This window comes from Odocoileus virginianus, chromosome 6, assembly GCF_023699985.2.
Source record: "Odocoileus virginianus isolate 20LAN1187 ecotype Illinois chromosome 6, Ovbor_1.2, whole genome shotgun sequence".
NCBI classification, from domain to species: domain Eukaryota; kingdom Metazoa; phylum Chordata; class Mammalia; order Artiodactyla; family Cervidae; genus Odocoileus; species Odocoileus virginianus.
Window position 1 is genome coordinate 27778003 of NC_069679.1, and position 24456 is coordinate 27802458.

At 38.5% G+C, this 24456-nt stretch overlaps 1 protein-coding gene and 1 pseudogene across 5 annotated transcripts in view; one reads left to right on the forward strand and one right to left on the reverse strand.

The window, feature by feature from the left end:
* Positions 1-24456, reverse strand: part of TTBK2 (tau tubulin kinase 2) — a 129048-nt gene that overhangs the window by 74775 nt on the left and 29817 nt on the right. For 4 of the 5 annotated variants that reach the window (XM_020906747.2, XM_020906746.2, XM_020906752.2 and 1 more), the window contains exons 2-3: positions 15749-15884; positions 5798-5945 (exon numbers count right to left, since the gene is read on the reverse strand). In XM_020906747.2, coding sequence (XP_020762406.2) covers positions 5798-5945; positions 15749-15817 — 217 coding nt within the window. In that variant the 5' untranslated portion in view covers positions 15818-15884. Of the gene's footprint in view, positions 1-5797; positions 5946-15748; positions 15885-24456 lie in introns of those variants that run through there. The other variant, XM_020906753.2, reaches the window with a different exon arrangement.
* On the forward strand, positions 13413-13822 carry LOC110146101 (large ribosomal subunit protein eL27-like; annotated as a pseudogene).

The following is a 24456-nucleotide window of genomic DNA, read 5'->3' on the forward strand; positions in this document are numbered from 1 at the left end:
AAAAAATAAGTTATTTGAGATCTTCTAACATACCCATATCTGATGGAACAAAAACTCAGTGAGGGCAAGCAAATTTGAAATAACTTTCACAGACATTCTATACTGAACAGACCAGGGGGTCCAATCCAGAAATCACATATTTCTTATATTCTTACGACTGGGGGAGAAAGGAGTCACATTTTACAGCAGCAGCTAGAGACTCCAAGCAGGGAAGGCAGGAGAGTAGAACTGATCTTCTGTAGCAGTAACACTTCATCTGCACTTTCACTTGTGCTCTGCAGTCTCCAAAGCAGAAGTAAAATCCAGGACCAATATTCCAGGGTTTCAAAAAAAGTTCCCATAATTCAAAACAAAAACCACAATCACTTTATGGGCTGTGAGGAAAAACAATTTTCCCCTGCATTTATATGAGGCAAGAAAAATTCCTAATTCAACTGAGAGTAAAAAAATTACTTGGTTATAACAATGGTATTTACTCTACTTGATATCAATAGGATCTTCACTTGCTTTTAGAGGATCTAGAGAAGAAAAATATTTAAAGAAGCTTTCAATTTATTACTTTCTCATCCAAGGTAATATATATAGAGAAAAACCTCAGTTTTACTTAATTTAATGCTTTGAAAAGGCACAAGAGATAAGATGATATTGATCATTTACAGCATGAAGAGCTAAAATGGGATAGAAAGGCTGGGCAATTTTCTAGTTTTAAGTTCAACAAACCTCATTAGATTGAACACATCATGGAGGTAAGATACATAAGGATTAGTGGTGTATGTGTGCATGTGTGTATGTGTGTATAGAAGGAGATGGAAGTACAACAAACTTCATTAGATTGAACACATCATGGAGGGAAGACACAAGGATTAGTGGTGTGTGTGTGTGTGTGTGTGTGTGTGTGTGTGTGTGTACAGAAGGAAATGGCAACCCACTCTAATATTCTTGCCTGGGAAATCCCATGGACAAAGAAGCCTGGCAGGCTACAGTCCATGGGGTCACAAGAGTCAGAGACCACTTAGAACTAAACCACCACTTGTTTCAACTGGAAGCAAGTAAACAAAATATAAACTTCTCAAGATCCTAGGAAGACTTCCTTTGATTAAAAGATCTGAGGATAAATTTTAGTCATTTTATAATATTCTGAATTTCCACATCACACCACCTATATGCAAAGATTAAAAAAAAAAAAAAACTTCAAAACCAAATATAAACCATTTTCTGGAAGATCCAAATGACTGTCTCTTGTAACAATGAAGAACTAAACATCTATATAACATGGTTTTGAGAATCTAAACCTTAGTCACCCAAAGATGACTTTACCAACTAGTATTTATAACACTCTTTAACAAATTATTCCAGAATCTTAATAATTCTTTTTCTTACCAAAAAAATAATTAAAATGACAACCAGAAATAGAAGAGTTAATGTTATCCTATTCTCCCACAACTCCATTTACAAATGTACCGTATCACAAAATACAAAGCCACTTTCTACTATCATTCTGCTACTAAGCATAGTATGTCAAGTTTAAATGTACAAAATACATTTTGCCTAAAATAAACGATGTAAACAAATTGAAAAGTGCATATAAGAATAAACTAGGTAATATCTAGTAATATTAAAACCTATTGAAAGAAGTGTGTCAGTCCAATAGCAATTGGTGTCTTACTCCCCACACCACGATCTCAGTTTTCTCCCAATATAAAGGTTTATTGGAGAAAAAGGGGTCCTGATTCCATCTCTGGTGCAGGGAAAGAAAGTTCAAGGAAAGCCTGGAACATGTACTGGGCCAGTAAGCTAGTGATATAAAAGAACACTAAAGTTACACCAGGAGGACAAGCAGACAATTCAAAAGGGCTTCCACCAGCCAAAAAGTGGAAATTTTAGCACAAAAAGAATAACTGAAATGTATTGAAAGAAAACATATAAAAATCCATGATCTCATAGTGATACTCAAAACAGAAAAACAGCTCACTATTCACATAAGGGCACAACTTGTTATTTTGAAAATTGTTAAATAAACAGGGAAAAAAGTCAGGTCTTTATCCAGCCCTTCTTGTAGTAACTATCATTTCAGGAGAAACAAATGGCTGATGAAATAAAATTCTACTCTGTAGAATAATTCAAATTCAGAAATTTGGAAGGAATAAAAGAATCAGAAATATTTTATAACCCCATGGAAACAGTGGATGAAGACAACGTACTCCATCAGCAACAATAATGACATGGATTTCATTGAGCCACTAGGTCTAACTACAAGTTCACAGGAAATGTGGAGCATAGAGGAACATGTTAAACAACACTACAAGGATGCACTCAGCCAAATCCAGATGTGGACTGCTCTAGCAAACTAAGAACTTCATTTCTCAATAAATAAACAGCAATGCCAAAATTTAAAAAAAAAAAAAAAAAAAAGAGGAGGGGGAACTCATGTATATTAAGAGATACTTAAGAAAGATGTCAACTAAATACAAAGTGCTTACTGTGCATGTGAATCTTTATTTTAAAAACTCAATGTATAACCCTATATGCAAAACAGAAAAAGAGACTCAGATGTATAGAACAGACTTGTGGACTCTGTGGGAGAAGGCGAGGGTGGGATGTTGTTTCAAGAGAACAGCATCGAAACATGTATATTATCTAGGGTGAAACAGATCACCAGCCCAGGTTGGATGCATGAGACAAGTGCTCGGGCCTGGTGGCACTGGGAAGACCCAGAGGGATAGGGTGGAGAGGGAGGTGGGAGGGGGGACCGGGATGGGGAATACATGTAAATCCATGGCTAATTCATTTCAATGTATGACATAAACCACTGCAATGTTGTAAAGTAATTAGCCTCCAACTAATAAAAATAAATAGAAAAAAAAAAAAAAGAAATCTAAAAAAAAAATTAATAAAAACTCAAAGTAAAAAGAGTATTTTTAAGACAATAGGAGAAATTAAATACTGGCTGCTAGATTTTATATGGTATTGAGAAATAATTTTCTTAGGTGTTTAAGACTACAGTGTTTATGTCATTAATAAAGGAATTCCCTAATGTAAATTATGGACTTTAGTTAACAATAATGTTAATACTGTTTCACCAACTGTAACAAATATACTACACTAATGCAAGATGTTAATAACAGAGGAAACTGTAGATGGGGACTCTGCACTTCCTGCTCAGTTTTTCCTGTAAACCTAAACCAGTTCTAAAAAAGTAAAGTCTATAAAAATAAATGGAAAAAAAAAAAAAAAAAAGTAAAGTCTACTAATTAAAAAAAAAAAAGAAAAACTGGAACATGGGCTTCCTCTCCAATCCATTCTTAAAACTGGTCACCTGAAGAGTTTCCATAGTGTTATTATTTCACTTTTTCAATAATGTAGATTCTCCCAAATTTTCCTAATGTTTAACATAAACTACCTCTAATATATTCTCATATCATTCTTTTTTTTTTTTTTGGTAGGGAATAAGTGACTAAGGCTTTCTTTGTTCCAATAAATATAAATTAATACACTCACAAAGTTATTAATCATCAACAAAGTTCTTATAAAGCAATGTCTGGCAAATTTTTATTATTTCCAGCAAAATGCTAAGGCCTTCATGCTTTAGGGTCAATGAGAAAGGAATATGCTAGTAATGAGAATTATGCATGAGCTGAGGAATTGTGATGTACAGGAAAAGACAGAGAAAAAGGAGAATGGAAGGAATTCAGGAAAAGAAATTATGAGAATTTTGAAAAGGGGGACTGATTTATCAAAAGGAACAAAACTTATGGTTCAGGATAAATTCATCATAAAGTATCCCTTTATGTTAAAAAAAATCCTATACAAGTTATCAAAAATTGAACAACAATTTTAAACCAACTAGTCCTATAAAGGGCTAACCTCTGGTTATATACCTTTTCCTTACACATATAGCCTTTTTATTGGGGTCACTGAGTAAGAAAATCATTATGACAACAGACAGGCGAGAACGAGAAGTTCAGCTCCATTAAAAGGTTCTCAAAGGGTCTAGATTCCAAAGCACTTACAACAAAAAGAGTTTATGAGGCTTTTGCCATACACTGACATGAATCAGCTTAAGTATCCAGAAGGCATGGTTAGAAAGTCAAGAAAAGAAAGTCAAGGGCTGCCCACTGAAATACAGACCAACTAAAAGCAGGTAAGAAAAACACTTTAGGTAATAGTATGAAAGACAAAATAAGAAGGAAAGGAGAGACTCAGCATCCAAGGATCTCCAATTCACCCATTAAAAGGTACTAAAACTGTTCTTTAAGCTTTATCACATAGAATCTTGAGTAAACCATGGCCAAAATAGGCAGGAGAACTTGCTCAAAGGGCTATAAAGCTGTATCCTGCCTCACCTGGAAACATTTCCTTAGGACCAAGTAGGAGAAAGACAGGTGAAGCAGCATTGTCCAAGCCAAGCTGATATTAACACATCCTTTATGGACTTGGCTGAGAGTAAAACAGATCACTTGGGATCTGTGCAAGCCAGAAGAGATAGCTCTAGCTGCACCTGTTTGTTCACATCACTGAGATGCAAACAGCTCAAAATAAACATGGAAGAACAGAAAAAGTGACGAAAAGAGAGAGCCATCCTTTTCTCTATTCTTCTCTAATCATCTATTTTTTCAAGTAGTTACAATGGGTGCTGATCTATCCACTGTCTTCCTGATTTCCCATGTTTTGGGAAAGCTAAGTTTGGCCTAAAAACAACTATTAAACAGATCTATAACTGTATTAGCATCATACTCTTAAAAAATGAGTCAATTAGTAGAAAAACTTGGAACAATGAGAAAGCTTAAGGCAAAGGGCAGTGATTAAAACAATAGATGCTGCCAGAATACATAATACACATTGCATTAACTTAACAGAAACTAATTTACTAAAATTCCAAACATCAGTGATTCACAAAGAGCACATTCACCCTAGAGAATATACAGCTGTGAATCTGAGGGTCCTAAGCTACATAGCATTTTGTCCTTGCTATTTCCACCAACTAGTTATTTCTACCAACTATAGCAACTTCCTTTGCTCTGTATGTTAATACTAAATTCCTTTAGACACTAATGAATGTCCCATAGCAATATCAACCCTCTAGAGTTTAATAAGATCATTCAGTGTGCTAATCACACCTCTATTTAATTTTGATCCAGAAAAAATATTTAAATATCAGTAATATCAGATTACGTCATTAACTGAAAATACAAAGATGCATCAAACTGGCCATATATTAAGGGTTTTATATAACTAGAATGGAGTCAGAAAAAAAGTTATTTATCCTTCTAGTAAAATTAATAGGGACTCAAGTAGTAACACGGACCTCAAAAATGATGACCAGGGTCAGAAAGGAGTTATTTGATGAAACTGAAGCTAAAGAAATCAACATGCAATAAATATTATTATTTTTTATCCACCCTTCAATGTGATTTGAAGGCAGCTTTCTTGATGTGATTAAAGCATGTTTAACATCCAAAAACACAAGAAGAAACAACTCAGAGGTGTTTATGTTTGGTTATTTTTTAAAATGGTAAATTTTACCATAACAGACATTATGTAAACACTTACTAATGCAGAATGTTTCAGGTAATTCACTCCCTCTTATCCTTACTCACCATGAAAAGAAATTCCTGAAGTCCAACTATTCTAAGCAATCAGTATTTCTACAATTACAAGCTAGCAATAAAATGTCCAAGAGAAAAATGTTCAGCATGATTACACTTAGTTGACACCAGAATATTCAACTGATAAAGAATGTAACTTGAGGTTCAAAGACAATAATAAATTGTTTGGTATATCATACAAAGCAGCTTACCTTGTAGTTTTTTCAATACAGCAACCTCCATTTTCAGAACTTGCTTTGGTTGCTGAGCTGATTCCACCTTCAGTGCAACATTTTCCCTGGTGAGCATGTCCAAGGCATCGTAAATTTCTCCAAAGCCCCCACCCCCAATCTTCCTCAACTGCATGGGAAATAAAATAAGAACACATACACACACACAATTAATAGAAGATTCTAATTAGAAGTTGATTCATCTCTTATATTTACAAAATAACATATAATTGACTATTCCTATTTTATGCTAAAAGATCTCAATATTATTAACTGAGCATACACCAAGAATGAATACTTAGAAATAATGTCAAAATTTTTTCCCACAGATTTGTCCACAAGAAGTACTGAATTTATTTCAGCCACAAACAATTTTAAAATTAGGTGTACAGCCAGCATCAGAAACATCATAAAAGACACAGTATCTGAAGCTTCACTTCCCACATATAACTCTCAACCACCAGATCTGTTCTAATTCTAAGGCAATCATCTGAAGACGTTTTAAATCCCTAAAATCTTTTTTTACCAACTGAAAGCTCCTCTGGAACCGGACTGGGATGTGTCTGTGGGGAGGCTGGCGGCGGGACAGGCCACCAGAGCCCAGTCCTCTCAGCACCACGTACCCGCCTCTCGGACGCGCTGCATAGCTACAGAGAACACAGCTCTGAAGGGAGGTCCTAGAAAACGGGCCGGCAGCTTGGGGTTAAGGGAGCGAAGGACCCCACGGCACCAAACAAGTCATTTGGAGGTGGCCCCTCCAAAGCTCAAGCCTGCTAGCTGCCACACGGCTAAGAAATAAAAACCATCTAGGCAGAACTCTTTAAATTCCTAATCCACAAGACTGTGATCAAAATAAATGATTGTTTTAAGCCTCTAAATTTTGATGTAGCTTGTCACTGGACTGGTCAAAAACTTCATTTGGGTTCTTCCATAAGATGTAACAGAAAAATCCAAATGAATCTTTTGGTCAACTCAATGAATAACAGATAACCAAAACACCATCCTTAACAATGAGCCTGTAATTTTTTTTTACTAAGAGGCCACTATGTCACTCAAATTTGGCAGACATGCTCCACATGTATATTGGCTCTCATTATCAGGACAGAGCAACTATGCCAGGCATAGCTGCATTTGTCACCTTTTGATATGTCCAATGGAGAACTGCCAACCTTTACCACAGCACTTAACACAAAGCTCTCACCAAAGCAACACACGTGCCTGACTTATATAAAGATTACCAACTGCTGGAATCTCCCTGCACCAGCCATGATGATGACAAGGTTCTTTCCTATGTTTACTCAAGTAAATTTTCAAAGTCTACTGCTTTGCCTAATAAGTAAAACACTGTACCATAAAAAACAAAATTTTTATTTCTAAAAGAAGAATCTTTTTTTTGCAATCTGTTGACAGACTAAGGAAACAACTGAATAGCTTGGCTAAACTTGCCAGTGGAACAAAATCTTGGTTAACAAAAGACCAGGTAGCAATAAAACATATTTAAATATATCCAAAAGAAAAATAGCTTCTTTACTGGAAGAAAGAGAGCAGATTCTGAGTCCAGGGCAAGGAAGGCATCAAAAGACTATAAGGATCCTTTTAAAGACTCAGGAGACAACATGAAGGAAATCCGTTTAGTCAAATGAGACAATTTGAACATCAATAGCAATGATAACTACAACAGACTGAAACACGTGAAATATGCTAAAATCCATGAATTCTTAATTATAATTTTAAAAATCTCACTGGTCACTTTCAGAAGATGCTCAGTTCAGTTTCGTTCAGTAACTCAGTTGCGTCCAACACTTTGCGACCCCATGGACTACAACATACCAGGCCTCCCTATCCATCACCAACTCCTAGAGTTTACTCAAACTTGTGTCCATTGAGTCGGTGATGCCATCCAGCCATCTTATCCTCTGTTGTCCCCCCTTCTTCTCCCAACCTCAATCCTTCCCAGCATCAGGGTCTTTTCCAATGAGTCAGTTCTTCACACCAGGTGGCCAAAATATTGGAGTTTCAGCTTCAACATCTGTCCTTCCAATGAATGTTCAGGACTGATTTCCTTTAGGATGGACTGGTTGGATCTCCTTGCAGTCCAAGTGACTCTCAAGAGTCTTCTCGAACACCACATTTCAAAAGCATCAATTCTTCGGTGCTCAGCTTTCTTTATAGTCCAACTCTCACATCCATATGTGACTACTGGAAAAACGGTATCTTTGACTAGATGAACCTTTGTCAGCAAAGTCATGACTCTGCTTCTTAATACATTATCTAGGTTTGCCATAACTTTTCTCCCAAGGAGCAAGTATCTTTTAATTTCATGGCAGCAGTCATCATCTGCAGTGATTTTGGAGCCCACGAAAATAAAGTCTTTCACTTTTTCCATTGTTTCCCCATCTATTTGCCATGAAGTGATGGGACCAGAAGCCATGATCTTAGTTTTCTGAATGCTGAGCTTTAAGTCAACTTTTTCACTCTCCTCTTTCACTTTCATCAAGAGGCTCTTTAGTTCTTCTTCACTATCTGCCCTAAGGGTAGTATCATCTGCATATCAGAGGTTATTGATAGTTCTCCCAGCAATCATAATTCCAGCTTGTGTTTCATCCAATCCAGCGTTTCTCATGATGTACTCTGCATATAAGCTAAATAAGCAGGGTGACAATATACAGCCTTGACGTACCCCCTTTCCCAATTTGGAACCAGTCTGTTGTTCCATGTCGAGTTCTAATTGTTGCTTCTTGACCTGAATACAGATTTCTCAGGAGGCAAGTCACGTGGTCTGGTGTTTCCACCTCTTTCAGAATTTTCCACAGTTTGTTGTGATCCAGAGAGTCAAAGGCTTTGGCACAGGCAATAAAGCAGAAGTAGATGTTCTTCTGAAACTCTCTTGTTTTTTTGATGATCTGATGGATGTTGGCAATTGATCTCTGGTTCCTCTGCCTTTTCTAAATCCAGCTTGATCATATGGAAGTTCACAGTTCAAGTATTGCTGAAGCCTGGCTTGGAGAATTTTGAGCATTACTTTGCTAGCCTGTGAGATAAGTGCAATATTGCAATAGTTTGAGCATTCTTTGGCACTGCTTTTATTTAGGACTGGAATGAAAACTGACCTTTTCCAGTCCTGTGGCCACGGCTGAGTTTCCCAAATTTGCTGACATATTGAGTGCGGCACTTTCACAGCATCATCTTTTAGGATTTGAAATAGCTCAACTGGAATTCCATCACCTCCACTACCTTTGTTCGTAGTGATGCTTCCTAAGGCCCACTTAACTTCACATTCCAGGATGTCTGGCTGTAGGTTGGTGATCACACCATCGTAATTATCTGGGTCGTGAAGATCTTTTTTATATAGTTCTTCTGTGTATTCTTGCCACCTCTTCTTAATATCTTCTGCTTCTGTTAGGTCCATACCATTTCTTTCCTTTATTGTGCCCATCTTTGCATGAAATGTTCCCTTGGTATCTCTGATTTTCTTGAAGAGATCTGTAGTCTTTCCCATTCTATTGTTTCCCTCTATTTCTTTGCACTGATCACTGAGGAAGGCTTTCTTATCTTTCCTTGCTATTCTTTGGAACTCTGCATTCAAATGGGTGTATCTTTCCTTTTCTCCCATGCCTTTTGCTTCTCTTCTTTTCATAGCTGTTTGCAAGGCCTCCTGAGACAGCCATTTTGCCTTTTTGCATTTCTTTTCCTTGGGGATGGTCTTGATCAGTGCCTCCTGTACAATGTCACCAACCTCCATCCATAGTTCTTCAGGCATTCTATCAGATCTAATCCCTTGAATCTACTTGTCCCTTCAAATGTAAGGGATTTGATTTAGGCCATACCTGAATGGTTTAGCGGTTTTCCTTATTTTCTTCAATTTAAGTCTGAATTTGGCAATAAGGAGTTCATGATCTGAGCCACAGTCAGCTCCAGGTCTTGGTTTTGCTGACTGTATAGAGAGAGCTTCTCCATCTTTGGCTGCAAAGAATATAATCAATCTGATTTTGGTGTTGACCATCTCGTGATGTCCATGTGTAGAGTCTTCTCTTGTGTTGTTGGAAGAGGGTGTTTGCTATGACCAGTATGTTCTCTTGGCAAAACTCTATTAGCCTTTGCCCTGCTTCATTCTGTACTCCAAGGCCAAACTTGCCCGTTACTTCAGCTATTTCTCTACTTTTGCATCCCAGTCCCCTATAATGAAAAGGACATCTTTTTTGGGTGTTAGTTCTAGAAGGTCTTGTAGGTCTTCATAGAACTGTTTTCAACTTCAGCTTCTTCAGCATTACTGGTCGGGGCATAGACTTGGATTACTTTGATATTGAATGGTTATCCTTGGAAATGAACAGTGATCATTCTGTTGTTTTTGAGACTGCATCCAAAAGATTGGACTCTTTTGCTAACTATGATGGCTACTCCACTTCTTCTAAGGGATTCTTGCCCACAGTAGTAGATATAATGGTCAGCTGAGTTAAATTCACCCATTCCAGTCCATTTTAGTTCACTGATTCCTAAAATGTCAATGTTCACTCTTGCCATCTCCTGTTTGACCACTTTCAATTTGCCTTGATTCATGGACCTAACATTCCAGGTTCCTAGGCAATACTGCGCTTTACAGCATCGGACTTGACTTCCATCACCAGTCACAACCACAACTGAGTGTTGTTTTTGCTTTGGTTCCGTCTCTTCATTCTTTCTGGAGTTATTTCTCCATTGATTTCCAGTAGCATATTGGGTACCTACTGACCTGGGGAGTTCATCTTTCAGTGTCTTATCTTTTTGCCTTTTCATACTGTTTTTGGGGTTCTCAAGGCAAGAATACTGAAGTGGTTTGCCATTCTCTTCTCCAGTGGACCATGTTTTGTCAGAGTTTTGTCAGAACTCTCCACCATGACCCGTCCATCTAGGGTGGCCCTACAGGGCATGGCTCATAGTTACATTGCATGAGACAAGGCTGTGGTCCATGTGATCAGATTGGTTAGTTTTCTGTGATTGTGGTTATCAGTCTGTCTGCCCTCTGATGGAGAAGGATAAGAGGCTTATGGAAGCTTCCTGATGGGAGAAACTGACTGAGGGGGAAACTGGGTCCTGTTCTGATGGGCGGGGCCATGCTCAGTGAATCTTTAAGCCAATTTTCTGTTGAAGGGTGGGGCTGTGTTCCCTCCCTGTTATTTGACCTGAGGCTAAACTATGGTGGAGGTAATGAAGATAATGCGACCTCCTTCAAAAGGTCCCATGCAAGCACTGCTACTGTCAGTGCCCCTAACCCTGCAGCAGGCCACCACCACACCTCCGCCAGAGACTCCTAGACACTCACAGGCAAGTCTGGGTTAGTCTCTTGTGGGGTCACTGCTCCTTTCTCCTGGGTCCTTGTGCACACATTGTTCTGTTTGTGCCCTTGCAGAGTGTGTTTCCCCAGTCCTGTGTAAATTCTGGTGGCTCTATGGTGGGTTAATGGCGATCTCCTCCAAGAGGGCTTGTGTCATACCCAGGTCTACTGCACCCAGAGCCTCTGCCCCCGCAGCAGTCCACTGCTGACCTGTACCTCCTCAGGAGACACCCAAACACAGTTCTGCCTCAGCCTCTGCGGGGTCTCTGGGTCCTGGTGTGCACAAGGTATGTTTGAGCCCTCTGAGCATCTCTGGAGGGTATGGGATTCGATTCTGATTAGCATCAGAAGATGCTAGGGAACCAATTTATTATTTTGAAAACTGGTAAATTAAAAAAAGAATCAAGCATTTATCCTGCATTCCTAGTCAAACTGTATCTCAGGGTAATCAAATAGTCAATGATGCAAAATTTCTCTTCATAGATGTACTTCAACTAATAAATGAAGGAATGATAGAAGATCACCAATCTGCCATCCCTTTGAATTAACAGACCTAGACAATGATGATCAGTAGTGCTAACAAAATGATGTGCAATAAGATATTATGTGCCTCCCATCCAAAGTTAACAGTACGCTTTATGGGTGAAAAAAAAAAAAAAGCCCCTACCTCAATAAACAAACCTGAGGTCAGATCTAATCATGCCTCTCTACATAACCAACATAAAATACACCAGACAGAGAATCATGTCAACACCATGCGGAAACAATAGAAAAACTATGTTTCAAACTATGGAAAATTCTACAAATAACCTAGTTTCTTCAAAAAATAAACTGCAAGAAAAAAAGAAAGATGAAAAGGAACTTAGAAATTTTTTTTTTTTTAATTGTATCAAGTTTTCTTTTTTTTTTTTTTTAGTTTTTTTTTTTCCCCCATTTATTTTTATTAGTTGGAGGCTAATTACTTTACATCATTACAGTAGTTTTTGTTATACATTGAAATGAATTAGCCATGGATTTACATGTATTCCCCATCCCAGTCCCCCCTCCCACCTCCCTCTCCACCCGATCCCTCTGGGTCTTCCCAGTGCACCAGGCCCTAGCACTTGTCTCATGTACCCAACCCGGGCTGGTTATCTGTTTCACCCTAGATAATATACATGTTTCAATGCTGTTCTCTTGAAACATCCCACCCTCGCCTTCTCCCAGAGTCCACAAGTCTGTTCTATACATCTGAGTCTCTTTTTCTGTTTTGCATATAGGGTTATCGTTACCATCTTTCTAAAGTCCATATATATGTGTTAGTATACTGTAATGGTCTTTATCTTTCTGGCTTACTTCGCTCTGTATAATGGGCTCCAGTTTCATCCATCTCATTAGAACTGATTCAGATGAATTCTTTTTAATGGCTGAGTAATATTCCATTGTGTATATGTACCACAGCTTCCTCATCCATTCGTCTGCTGATGGGCATCTGGGTTGCTTCCATGTCCTGGCTATTATAAACAGTGCTGCGATGAACATTGGGGTGCACGTGTCTCTTTCAGATCTGGTTTCCTTGGTGTGTATGCCCAGAAGTGGGATTGCTGGGTCATATGGCAGTTCTATTTCCAGCTTTTTAAGAAATCTCCACATTGTTTTCCATAGTGGCTGTACTAATTTGCATTCCCACCAACAGTGTAAGAGGGTTCCCTTTTCTCCACACCCTCTCCAGCATTTATTGCTTGTAGACTTTTGGATAGCAGCCATCCTGACTGGCATATAATGGTACCTCATTGTGGTTTTGATAAATAAATGACCCAATCAAAAAATGGGCCAAAGAACTCAACAGACATTTCTCCAAGGAAGACATACAGATGGCTAACAAACACATGAAAAGATGCTCAACATCACTCATTATCAGGGAACTTAGAAATTAAAGGAAACTTAAGTGATGTCAACCAACTGAAACATCCAGACTTCACTTGGATTTGATTCAACTGTTAAAAAAACTTACAAAGCAATTAGGAAAATGTGAAAGTTGGAAGGATATCTAATGATATTAATGACAGTGCTTTACTGAATGTGATATTATGATTAAATTTTAAAAAGAACTCTATCTTTTAGAGATTATATACTGATGTGCACAGAGAAAAGTAAGGTAAAAGGTATGCTTCAAAATATTTGGAGAGAGATCTGTTTTTAAAGTTTAAAAACAACTGGGAAGTGAGATCACGCTTCCCGGGGTGAAAGGTTAGCAGAAGTGCCCTTTCTTGCTTTCTGCTGTAGTCCCGAGCGGTAGCTGTCTAAATGGGCAAGTTCATGAAACTTGGGAAGGTGGTGCTGGTCCTGGCCTGTCACTACTCTGGACGCAAAGTGTCGTCGTGATGAATATTGATGATGGCACCTCAGACTGACCCTATAGCCATGCTCTGGTGGCTGGAATTGATCGCTATCCCTGCAAAGTGACAGCTTCCATGGGCAAGAAGAAAATCACCAGGAGGTCAAAGATCAAGTCTTTTGTGAAAGTTGATAATTATAATCACCTCATGCCCACAAGGTACTCTGCGAATATCCCCTTGGACAAAACTGTCGTCAACAAGGATGTCTTCAGAGATCCGCTCTCAAACACAGGGCCCCATGAGAGGCAAAGGTCAAGTTTGAGGAGAGATACAACACTGGCAAGAACAAATGGTTCTTCCAGAAGCTGCGGTTTTAGGTCTGTCCCAGTCATTAAAAATATTAAAAAAAAAAAAAACAAACTGGACTCTATGATGATCTTTTACTTTTATCTAGTTTGTTTCACTTTTTCTATTTCATATTCAGTGCTCCCATTTCATTTGGTATATTTTCCTATTTCTCCATCTCTGTTTTTTTTTATGTTCTTTCTCAAGCAAAGTATAGTAGAAAAGCTTTTGCATACACATATATATCTATATAGAGTATGTATAATACATATATTTTAGAACTTATGAATTATTGCCTAGCTAAAAAATTCATGATATTTTGATTCCACTTTTCTGATTCAGTATGATAGAATGCTAGATTTCTAATTTATATTCACTCAAAATTTTTATATAGTTCCATATATTTTGGCATCTAGTATTACTGCTAGACTCAGGTTCAATGCCTGTGTCAGGAAGATCCCTTGGAGAAGGAAATGGCAACCCACTCCAGTACTCTTGCCTGGAAAATCCCAAGTACAGAGGAATATGGTAGGCTACAGTCCATGGGGTCACAAAGAGTTGGACACGACTGAGCGACTTCACTTTCACTTTTCTATTACTGCTAGAAGTATAGAAAGTTTATTATCTTAGTGATTTTTTAAAAAAAAGTGAATGAGGCTTGAAATGTCTAATTCTGAGAATATTAAGAAATATTATGCTGTCAAAAAAAAAACCTCAGAAGTTAACAAGTGATACAGTACAGATTTTGTTCAAATCTTCACAAAATTTTATGCTAGTGTCCATTATTTGTTTTCATACCTTATTTAAGACTCCACATTATATTTAAATGCATTCAGCAGCTTCAGTTGCATGCAACAGATTCTGGTAAATTGTTTTTTCATTTTTATTCTATTACAAATATTTTCTAATTTTCCATGTTACAGGTTCTTAGATATATCCCTCATTTAAAAGTGGATATTTAATTTCCAAATATATGGGATTTTAAAAAGTATCTTTGATATTAATTTCTCATTTAAATGCTTTCTTCTCTGCAATCACCTTCTATGTTTTTCAGTCTTCTAACTTTATTTTCAAATATCTTTTGATAGTTATTGCTAACCTAAGTCCACAGAAATAAGAGAACATTCTGTATGATTTCTGTACCTTTAAGACCATGAAATTTCTGCACTTGATCTTAAGTCTCTAGCTATGTTCCAGTGTTTCCTAGTTTATAGTCAATGGGAACTTCAACAGAATTTGTATCCTACTGTTGTGTGAAAACTGTATAAATATTAATTGCGTCAAACTGGTTTATAGTGCTTTTAAGGTATACTATATTCTACTTCTCTGTACAGTCATCCTATTAATTTCTGAGAGTTTCATATTAAAACTCCAACTAAAAATCTTAATTTATCTACTTAAAACAAATGACTAATATATGCTGGAACTATATGTAACTTTGTCCTGTATTTTCCAAGTCTCCTATAAATGTGTTATCATATTTTCATAATTTAAAAAATAAGAAAGAATAATTTTAAAATATTTTAGGAGAGAGGTTAAAGAGATGAAACAAGACTATCAATCTATAACTGTTTAAGCTGGGCATGGGTACCTGGAAGTTCTTTATAACAGTCATGCTATTTTAACATATACTTAAAATTTTCCTTAATAAAATGTTAAAAAATAAAAAGGGCAGTTCATTACATTGTAGTTTTTTCAATTGTTCTTTCCCTAAGTATACTTTTATTTACCTTACTCAATAGTAGCTATTAGAGGTTAGGAAAATTTACTACTGTAGGGAGCAAGAACAAGAATTAGGGTATAAACAGAACCTAATAATAGGAAAAGAAACAAAAGTAACTGCTTTAGGCATATAAGCAACATATGTATTATTTCCTAATGAAATGTTACTTTTATCAAGATACCAAAACCTCTTCCTTTCCCCTACCCTGCCCCTCTCTCTTCCTTATGTATACTTACTACTTTCCATCTTTCTTTGACCAGGATTCCAACACTGAGGATATCCGGCTGCTCTCCTCCTCCACTCATTGCAATTCACTGATGTGGTAGAATGGCTACACAGGCATCCGGCTCCCAAGGGTGGTTTCCATTTAACCTGAAACAAAAGAAACAGGAGCAGCATATCAGGACTAACTAATTAACACAAACATTTCACCACCCAGAAGTACTACTAATCCTATACATTAATTAGGTTGCTTGGCTGGAAAGGGGGAAAATCCCAAATCTCAGTTCTAAAATCTGTTTAATGCATATAAAAAAGTACTTACAAAGCCCAGTGAAATAACCAAACATTAAAGAGGCATTATATTAAAAGTAAAATCTCTCAGTCGTGTCTGACTCTCTGTTGGTACAAAAGTAATTCTAGTTTCAGACCATGAATTTTAAATCATTGTATCTAGGCTCAAACACATTTTTCTTAATCAAAATAGGAATCATTACAATCAACACATTTTTGTCAATTAAGAAATAAGTTGATTTATTCCTGTAGTGTAAAAATCTGTGCTTCAGGATTTCACAAACTCTTGGAAAGCATTTTCTGCCTCTTGCTGGCTGTAGAAGCATTTTCTGTGCAAAAAGTTGTCGAGAAATTTGAAGAAGTTAAAGTCGGTAGCCACTGGCAAGAGGTCAGGTGAAGATGGCAGATGAGGCAAACCTCCGTAGCCCAATTTGTTCAACTTTTGAAGCGCTTATTGTGCAACACACAGTCAGTAATCGTCGTGGAGAAGAACTGGGCCCATTCTGTTGACCAATACTGGCTGTAGGTGTTGCAGTTTTTGGTGCATCTCATCAGTGTGTTGAACATACTTCTCAGATGTAATGGTTTCGCTGGAATTCAGAAAGCTGTAGTGGAAAGGGGCAGCAGACACCACACAACGACCATGACCTTTTTTGGTTCGAGTTTGATTTGGGAAGTGCTTTGGAACTTCTTGGACCAACCACCAAGCTGGTCATCCCTGGCTGTAGTATAAAATCCACTATTCATCACATACCACAATCCAATTGAAAAATAGTTCATTGTTGTTGCGTAGAATAAAAGAACATGGACACTGCAAAACGACAATTTTTTTGATTTGCAGTCAGCTCATGAACAATGACTCAACAACGTGAGACACCCACTCATTGAGCTTTTTCACCATTCCAATTTGCTTCAAATGCCAAATGACCATAGAATGGTCAATGTGGAGTTCTTCGGAAACTTCCTGCATAATTTTAAGAGGATTGTTTCTGATGATGGCTCTCAATTTACTGGTGTCAACTTCTGACGGACAGCCACTAAGCTCCTCATCTTCAAGGCTCTCGTCTCCTTTGCAAAATTTCTTGAACCACCACTGTACATTCATTAGCAGTTGCTGGGTCAAACGCGTTGTTGATGTTGTGAGCTGTCTATGCTGCTCTATGACTCATTTTGAACACAAATTAAAAATAGCTTAAATTCACATTTTGTCTAACATCATTTCTATAGTCTAAAACAAATATAAACACCAAATAATAAATCATTTAAGTCTCTTAAATTGAAGAAAGTGGGGAAAACCACTAAACCATTCAGGTATGACCTAAATCAAATCCTTTATGATTATACAGTGGAAGTGAGAAATAGATTTAAGGAACTAGATCTGATAGACAGAATGCCTGAAGAACTATGGATGGAAGTTGGTGACATTGTACAGGAGACAGGGATCAAGATAATCCCCAGGAAAAAGAAATGCAAAAAAGCAAAATGGCTGTCTCAGGAGGTCTTACAAATAGCTGTGAAAAGAAGAGAAGCGAAAAGCAAAGGAGAAAAGGAAAGATATATCCATTTGAATGCAGAGTTCCAAAGAATAGCAAGGAGAGATAAGAAAGCCTTCCTCAGGGATCAATGCAAAGGAATAGAGGGAAACAATAGAATGGGAAAGACTACAGATCTCTTCAAGAAAATCAGAGATACCAAGGGAACATTTCATGCAAAGATGGGCTCAATAAAGGAGAGAAATGGTATGGACCTCACAGAAGCAGAAGATATTAAGAAGAGGTGGCAAGAATACACAGAACTATACAAAAAAGATCTTCACGACCCAGATAATTACGATGGTGTGATCACCAACCTAGAGCCAGACATCCTGGAATGTGAAGTCAAGTGGGCCTTAGGAAGCATCACTACAAAGCTAGTGGAGGTAACGGAATTCCAGTTGAGCTATTTCAAATCCTAAAAGATGATGCTGCTAAAGTGCTGCACTCAATATGTCAGCAAATTTGGAAAATTCAGCAGTGGCCACGGGACTGGAAAAGGTCAGTTTTCACTCTAGTCCTAAATAAAGGCGGTGCCAAAGAATGCTCAAACTACTGCAATATTGCACTCATCTCACAGGCTAGCAAAGTAATGCTCAAAATTCTCCAAGACAGGCTTCAGCAATACGTGAACCACGAACTTCCATATGTTCAAGCTGGTTTCAGAAAAGGAAGAGGAGCCAGAGATCAAATTGCCAATATCCGCTGGATCATCGAAAAAGCAAGAGAGTCCCAGAAAAAACATCTATTTCTGCTTTATTGACTATGCCAAAGTCTTTGACTCTGTAGATCACAATAAATTGTGGAAAATTCTGAAAGAGAGGGAATGCCAGACCACCTGACCTGCCTCTTGAAAAACCTGTATGCAGAACAGGAAGCAACAGCTAGAACTGGACATGGAACTACAAACTGGTTCCAAATAGGAAAAGGAGTACGTCAAGGCTGTATATTGTCACCCTGCTTATTTAACTTATATGCAGAGCACATCATGAGAAACGCTGTGCTGGAGGAAGCACAAGCCGGAATCAAGATTGCTGGGAGAAATATCAATAATCACAGATATGCAGATGACACCACCCTTATGGCAGAAAGTGAAGAGGAACTAAAGAGCCTCTTGATGAAAGTGAAAGAGGAGAGTGAAAAAGTTGGCTTAAAACTCAACATTCAGAAAACTAAGATCATGGCATCTGGTCCCATCACTTCATGGCAAATAGACGGGGAAACAGTGGAAACAGTGACAGACTATTTTTTGGGCTCCAAAATCACCGCAGATGGTGACTGCAGCCACAAAATTAAAAGACGCTTACTCCTTGGAAGAAAAGTTATGACCAACCTAGATAGCATATTAAAAAGCAAAGACGTTACTTTGCCAACAAAGGCCAGTCTAGTCAAGGCTATGGTTTTTCCAGTGGTCATGTATGGATGTGAGAGTTGGACTATAAAGAAAGCTGAGTGCCGAAGAATTGATGCTTTTGAACTGTGGTGTTGAAGAAGACTCTTGAGAATCCCTTGGACTGCAAGGAGATCCAACCAGTCCATCCTAAAGGAGATCAGTTCTGGGTGTTCATTGGAAGGTCTGATGCTGAAACTCCAATACTTTAGCCACCTGATGCGAAGAGCTGATTCATTTGAAAAGACCCTGATGCTGGGTAAGATTGAGGGCAGGAGGAGAAGGGGATGACAGAGGATGAGATGGTTGGATGGCATCACCGACTCAATGGACATGAGTCTGGGTGGGCTCCAGGAGTTGATGTTGCACAGGAGGCCTGGCATGCTGCAGTTCATGGGGAAGCAAAGAGTCGGACATCACTGAATGACTGAGCTGAAGTAAATAAATCGTTAGCAAAAAACATAAAGCAAGAAATGCACATTAAACTGAACTATAGCATAATTACATTTGAGAAGGCATCTCAAAATCAAACAACAAAGATAAAAAATGCAAAACCGCAATTACTTTTGCACCATGCTAATACTGTTGAGAGTCCCTTAGACAGCAAGGAGATCCAATCAGTCAATCCTAAAGGAAATCAATCCTGAATATTCTTTGGAAGGACTGATGTTGAAGCTGAAGCTCCAATACTCTGGTCACCTGATGTGAAGAGCTGACTCACTGGAAAAGACCCTGATGCTGGGAAAGGTTGAGCACAGGAAGAGAAGGGGGTGATACAGGATAAGGTAGTTCAATGGCATCATCACTAAGTGGAGATGAACTTGAGCAAACTCTGAGAGACAGTGAAGGACAGGGAAGCCTGGCATGCTGCAGTTCATGGGATAGCAAAGAGTCAGACATGACTGAGCAACTGAACAACAACAATAATACTTTGCAGCAACCTAATATTACAACTGGATGAAGTACAAGCTGGAATCAAGACTGACGGGAGAAATATCAATAACCTCGGATATGCAGATGACATCACCCTAATGGCAGAAAGTGAAGAGGAACTAAAGATCCTCTTGATGAAAGTGAAAGAGGAGAGTGAAAAAGATGGCTTAAAACTCAACATTCAAAAAACTAAGATTATGGCATCTGGTCCCATCATTTCATGGCAAATAGATGGGGAAACAATTGAAAAAGTGATACTTTATTTTTGAGGGCTCCAAAATCACTGCAGATGGTGACTGCTACCATGAAATTAAAAGACGCTTGCCCCTTGCAAGAGAAGCTATGACCAACCTAGATAGCATATTAAAACGCAGAGACACATACACACACACAAAAAAAAGCAGAAACACTACTTTGCTGACAAAGATCCGTCTAGTCGAAGCTATGGTTTTTCCACTAGTCATGTATGTATGTGAGTTGGACCGTAGAGAAAGCTGAGCACCAAAGAATTGATGCTTTTGAAACTGTGGTGTTGCAGAAGACTCTTGAGAGTCCCTTGGAATGCAAGGAGATCCAACCAGTCTATCCTAAAGGAAATCAGTCCTGAATATTCATTGGAAGGACAGGTGTTGAAGCTGAAACTCCAATACTTCAGCCACCTGATGCGAAGAACTGACTCATTTGAAAAGACCCTGATGCTGGGAAAGATTGAGGTTGGGAGAAGAAGCGAACGATAGAGGATGAGACGGTTGGATGGCAACACCGACTTGATGGACATAAGTTTGAGTAAGCCTGGGGAGTCGGTAATGGACAGGGAAGCCTGGCTTGCTGCAGTCTATTGGGTTGCAAAGAGTCAGACATGACTGAGTGACTGAACTGAACTGAATACTACTACACAAATGTAACTTAAAATAACTGAGAATACTAGACTCTAGGGCAAGGATGGTGTCAATGGCGGTTGACCCAGATTACTACCCTTAGTCCAACCTTTTACTAAGGAAAAAAAATGTACCTAATTTACAACAGTTTACAGTTTAATAAGTTGCAAGATAGAATTTAACATCACCAAAGCTAATAAAATTTTAATGTTACATGATGCACTTAAAATGCATAGGAAATAAACACGAGCCACAGAAAAGGGCTGTTTATTAAACCCAATGCCAGGCGAGGCTTGGCACCGCTTCAGCCCTCGGCAGGGCGGGTGGTGCTGGCCCAGAGAGGGCGCCAGAGCCCGGCTGTGGCTGAGGTGGGTGGGCGGCGGGCGAGCAGGACGGCAGGGACGTGCCTTCACGTGGGGGCCATGTGAAGTCCGCGCTATGGGAGAGAAGTGCTTGCCTGAGCTGATGGCAGAGAGAGATGGCCCGGACCCGTCCTTCACGCACACCTAGTGCCTGCTGGCCGAAGAAACTGAAAAATTTCAAGGTTCTGATGGAAAAAATGAAGATGAAGAAGAGAAATATCTTGATGTCACCAGCAACAAAAATATAAAGCTCTCGGAAAGGGTACTGATTCCTGTCAAACAGTATCCAAAGGTAGAGTCTCAGTGGAGGACTTCTGGTGGCAAAGCCTATCCTTGTGGTTCAAGAGGACTGGGTGCAATTGTGCCAGGCCTTCAAAAATGGCAGAAGGCAAGTTGAGTAAGTCTGACAGCAGCTGCTCTCAGTTCTCGGCCCCTCTGCCCAGCACATCATGGTGCAAATTCTTCCCATCTAAGCCACCGGGAAGCCCCACAGATACAGAGAACAAACTAATTGTTCCCAGAGTGTAGAGAGAGGGGGGATGGGCAAGGTTTAAAGGAAGCCCTATTCATCACTGAAGAGGAGAATCTTAAATCTATTAATAGAAGCAACCCTATTGTTTATGTTTTTAAAAAGCAGCATTTCAAGAATATTCCTAAAGAGAAAAATATTAATTCTGGGATGGTGATTGTGAAACAAAGAAACAGTTCAATTTTATGGGCAAATTGCTTGGATCGAGAGGAAATTCTTTGAACAGGCTACAGGAAGAAACAGGTGCTAAATGTCTATCCTGGGCAAAGGATCAATGAGATAAAGCAAAGATTGACACAGAGCCCCTGCTTGAGTTTCCTGAACCATACAGCAAATTCCCATTGACTATCGATTTTACATATGGTGCTCCTTGAGTTCAGCACCCTGCTATGAATGATCCTTCACAACAGCCTGATTGCACATTTTTAGGGGGGACTATAGTTATCAACACATAGCTCTCCTTTTAAGTTGGCTTATTATCTCATAACGAGATGTTGACTGAAAGCCACAAAGTGAAGAACTGCATGGGTAAACAAAAAACTCAGAACCTGAAAGTGAGAATCTGTGAGAAATACCAGTGTGTTTATATTTGGAACACTAAAGATGGAATTAAATATTCATTTTTTGTTTGTTTATATGTTTCTCTTTGTTATTTTTAAAAGGTGAATTTCATACCCACCAGCAATGCAGGAGGGTTCCCTTTTCTCCATACTTTCTCCAGGATTGTTTGTAGATTTTTTGATGATGGTCATTCTGACAAGTGTGAGGTAATGCCTCATTGTAGTTTTGATTTGCATTCTCTAATAATGAGCAAAATAAAGACAGCTGAGCACCAAATAATTGATGCTTTTGAACTGGGGTGTTGGAGAAGACTCTTGGGAGTCCCTTGGACTGCAAGATCAAACCAGTCAATCCTAAAGGAAATCAGTCCCGAATATTCACTGGAAGGACCGATGCTGAAACTGAAGCTCCAATACTTTGGCCACCTGATGCGAATAAGTGACTCTGGAAAAGACCCCAAGGCTGGGAAAGATTGAAGGCAGGAGGAGAAGGGGACGACAGAGGATGAGATGGCTGGATGGCATCACCGACTTGACGGACGTGAGTTTGAGCAAGCACCGGGAGTTGGTGATGGACAGGGAAGTTTGGTATCCTGCAGTTCATGGGATCACAAAGAGGCAGATACTACTGAGCAACTGAACTGAAATAATGAACGATGCTGAGCGTCTTTCCATGTGTTTGTTGGCCAGCTGTATGTCTTCTTTAGAAGAAGACGACATTAGCAAAATGTCTATGGAGTGGTCTGCCCACTTTTTGATTGGAATGTTTGTTTTTCTGGTCTTGAGCTGCATGAGCTGCTTGTATATTTTGGAGATCAACCCTTTGTCAGTTGTTTCATTTGCTATTATTTTTCCCCATTCTCATGGTCATCCTTTCACCTTGTTAATGGTTTCCTTTGCTGTGCAAAAACCTTTTGACTTTGGTTAGGTCCCATTTGTTTATTTTTGTTTTTACTTCCATCATTCGGGGATGTGGGTCATGGAGGATCTTGTGATTTATGTCGGGGACTGTGCTGCCTGTGCTTTCCCCCGGGAGTTTTTCAGTTTCTGGCCTTGCTTTTGGGTCTTTAATCCATTTTGAATTTATTTTTGTGTGTGGTGTTGGGAGAAGTTCTATTCTTTTACATGGAGCTGTTCAGTTTTCCCAGCACCACTTGTTAAAGAAACTGTCTTTTCTCCATTGTAAAAAAAAATTAAAAAAAAAAAAAAAAAAAACCCAATGCCAAAATACAGTATAGTAAAACCACTGAATTTTAAATGGGAAAAAAAAAATTCACTGGTCATAGGTGCAAAAGTCCAAATTACACATAAGGGGGAAAAATCAAGCTGAGAACAGACATCAGCACAAACAGCTTATATATTTAAGTATCCAAGGAAATGTGAGCCACGCATGGTCTACCCTGCCAAAGTAACCTTCAAGGCTAAGGGAAGTAGTCATGGACACACAGAACCCAAATAATATTGTTCCTAAGAAATGTCCCTAGGAATCAACTACATAACAAGTATCAGACAAATTACAGTAGAAGATCTGACATGAGGATTGACCTGAGAAGACCTAAAATCAATGATAACCCAGTAGCAATAAGAACCCGTGCCTCCAGATTGTGAACTCTAAACATCATATCCCACTGAAAGAAATCAGGGCTCCTTGGAGAAACAGCTTATTCCAGGTCTGGCACAGGAAATTATGCACAATCAACCTGGTGCATCTCATCAAATAAGAAAGCAAAAATGTAAACAATACTAGTATTAGCAAATCAAAAGGAAATCAGAGACAAGGGAAGGAATTCTCATTTGTCAAAGATGAAACAATTTGATCATATACAAGAATGCAGTGATTGAAAAACATCAAAAATATAAATACCTACACACACACACACACACACACACACACACCCATGAGTTCACAATGACACTCAAAAAAGAAAAAAGAATATTAGAGGTCAATTTTTAGGATTGCATGGGCATAACTCGTTATTCTAATAATTGGCAAATAAACAAAAAGAATCAAACATTTATCCTGCCTTTCTAGTATGAACAGTATTTTGGGGAAACAAAAAAGAGGATGAGGGCGACTTTTCGTTAGACAATGGTCATAGCTAATAAATGCAGAAGAACTTATAGATTTAAAAAATCACCATTTTCCAATCCCTGGCTACATAATCAATCTAGATAATGACCATTAATGACTGCTAAAGCCATAATGTAAAAAGTGGATGGAGAACTTTAATATGGAAGGATCAAGCT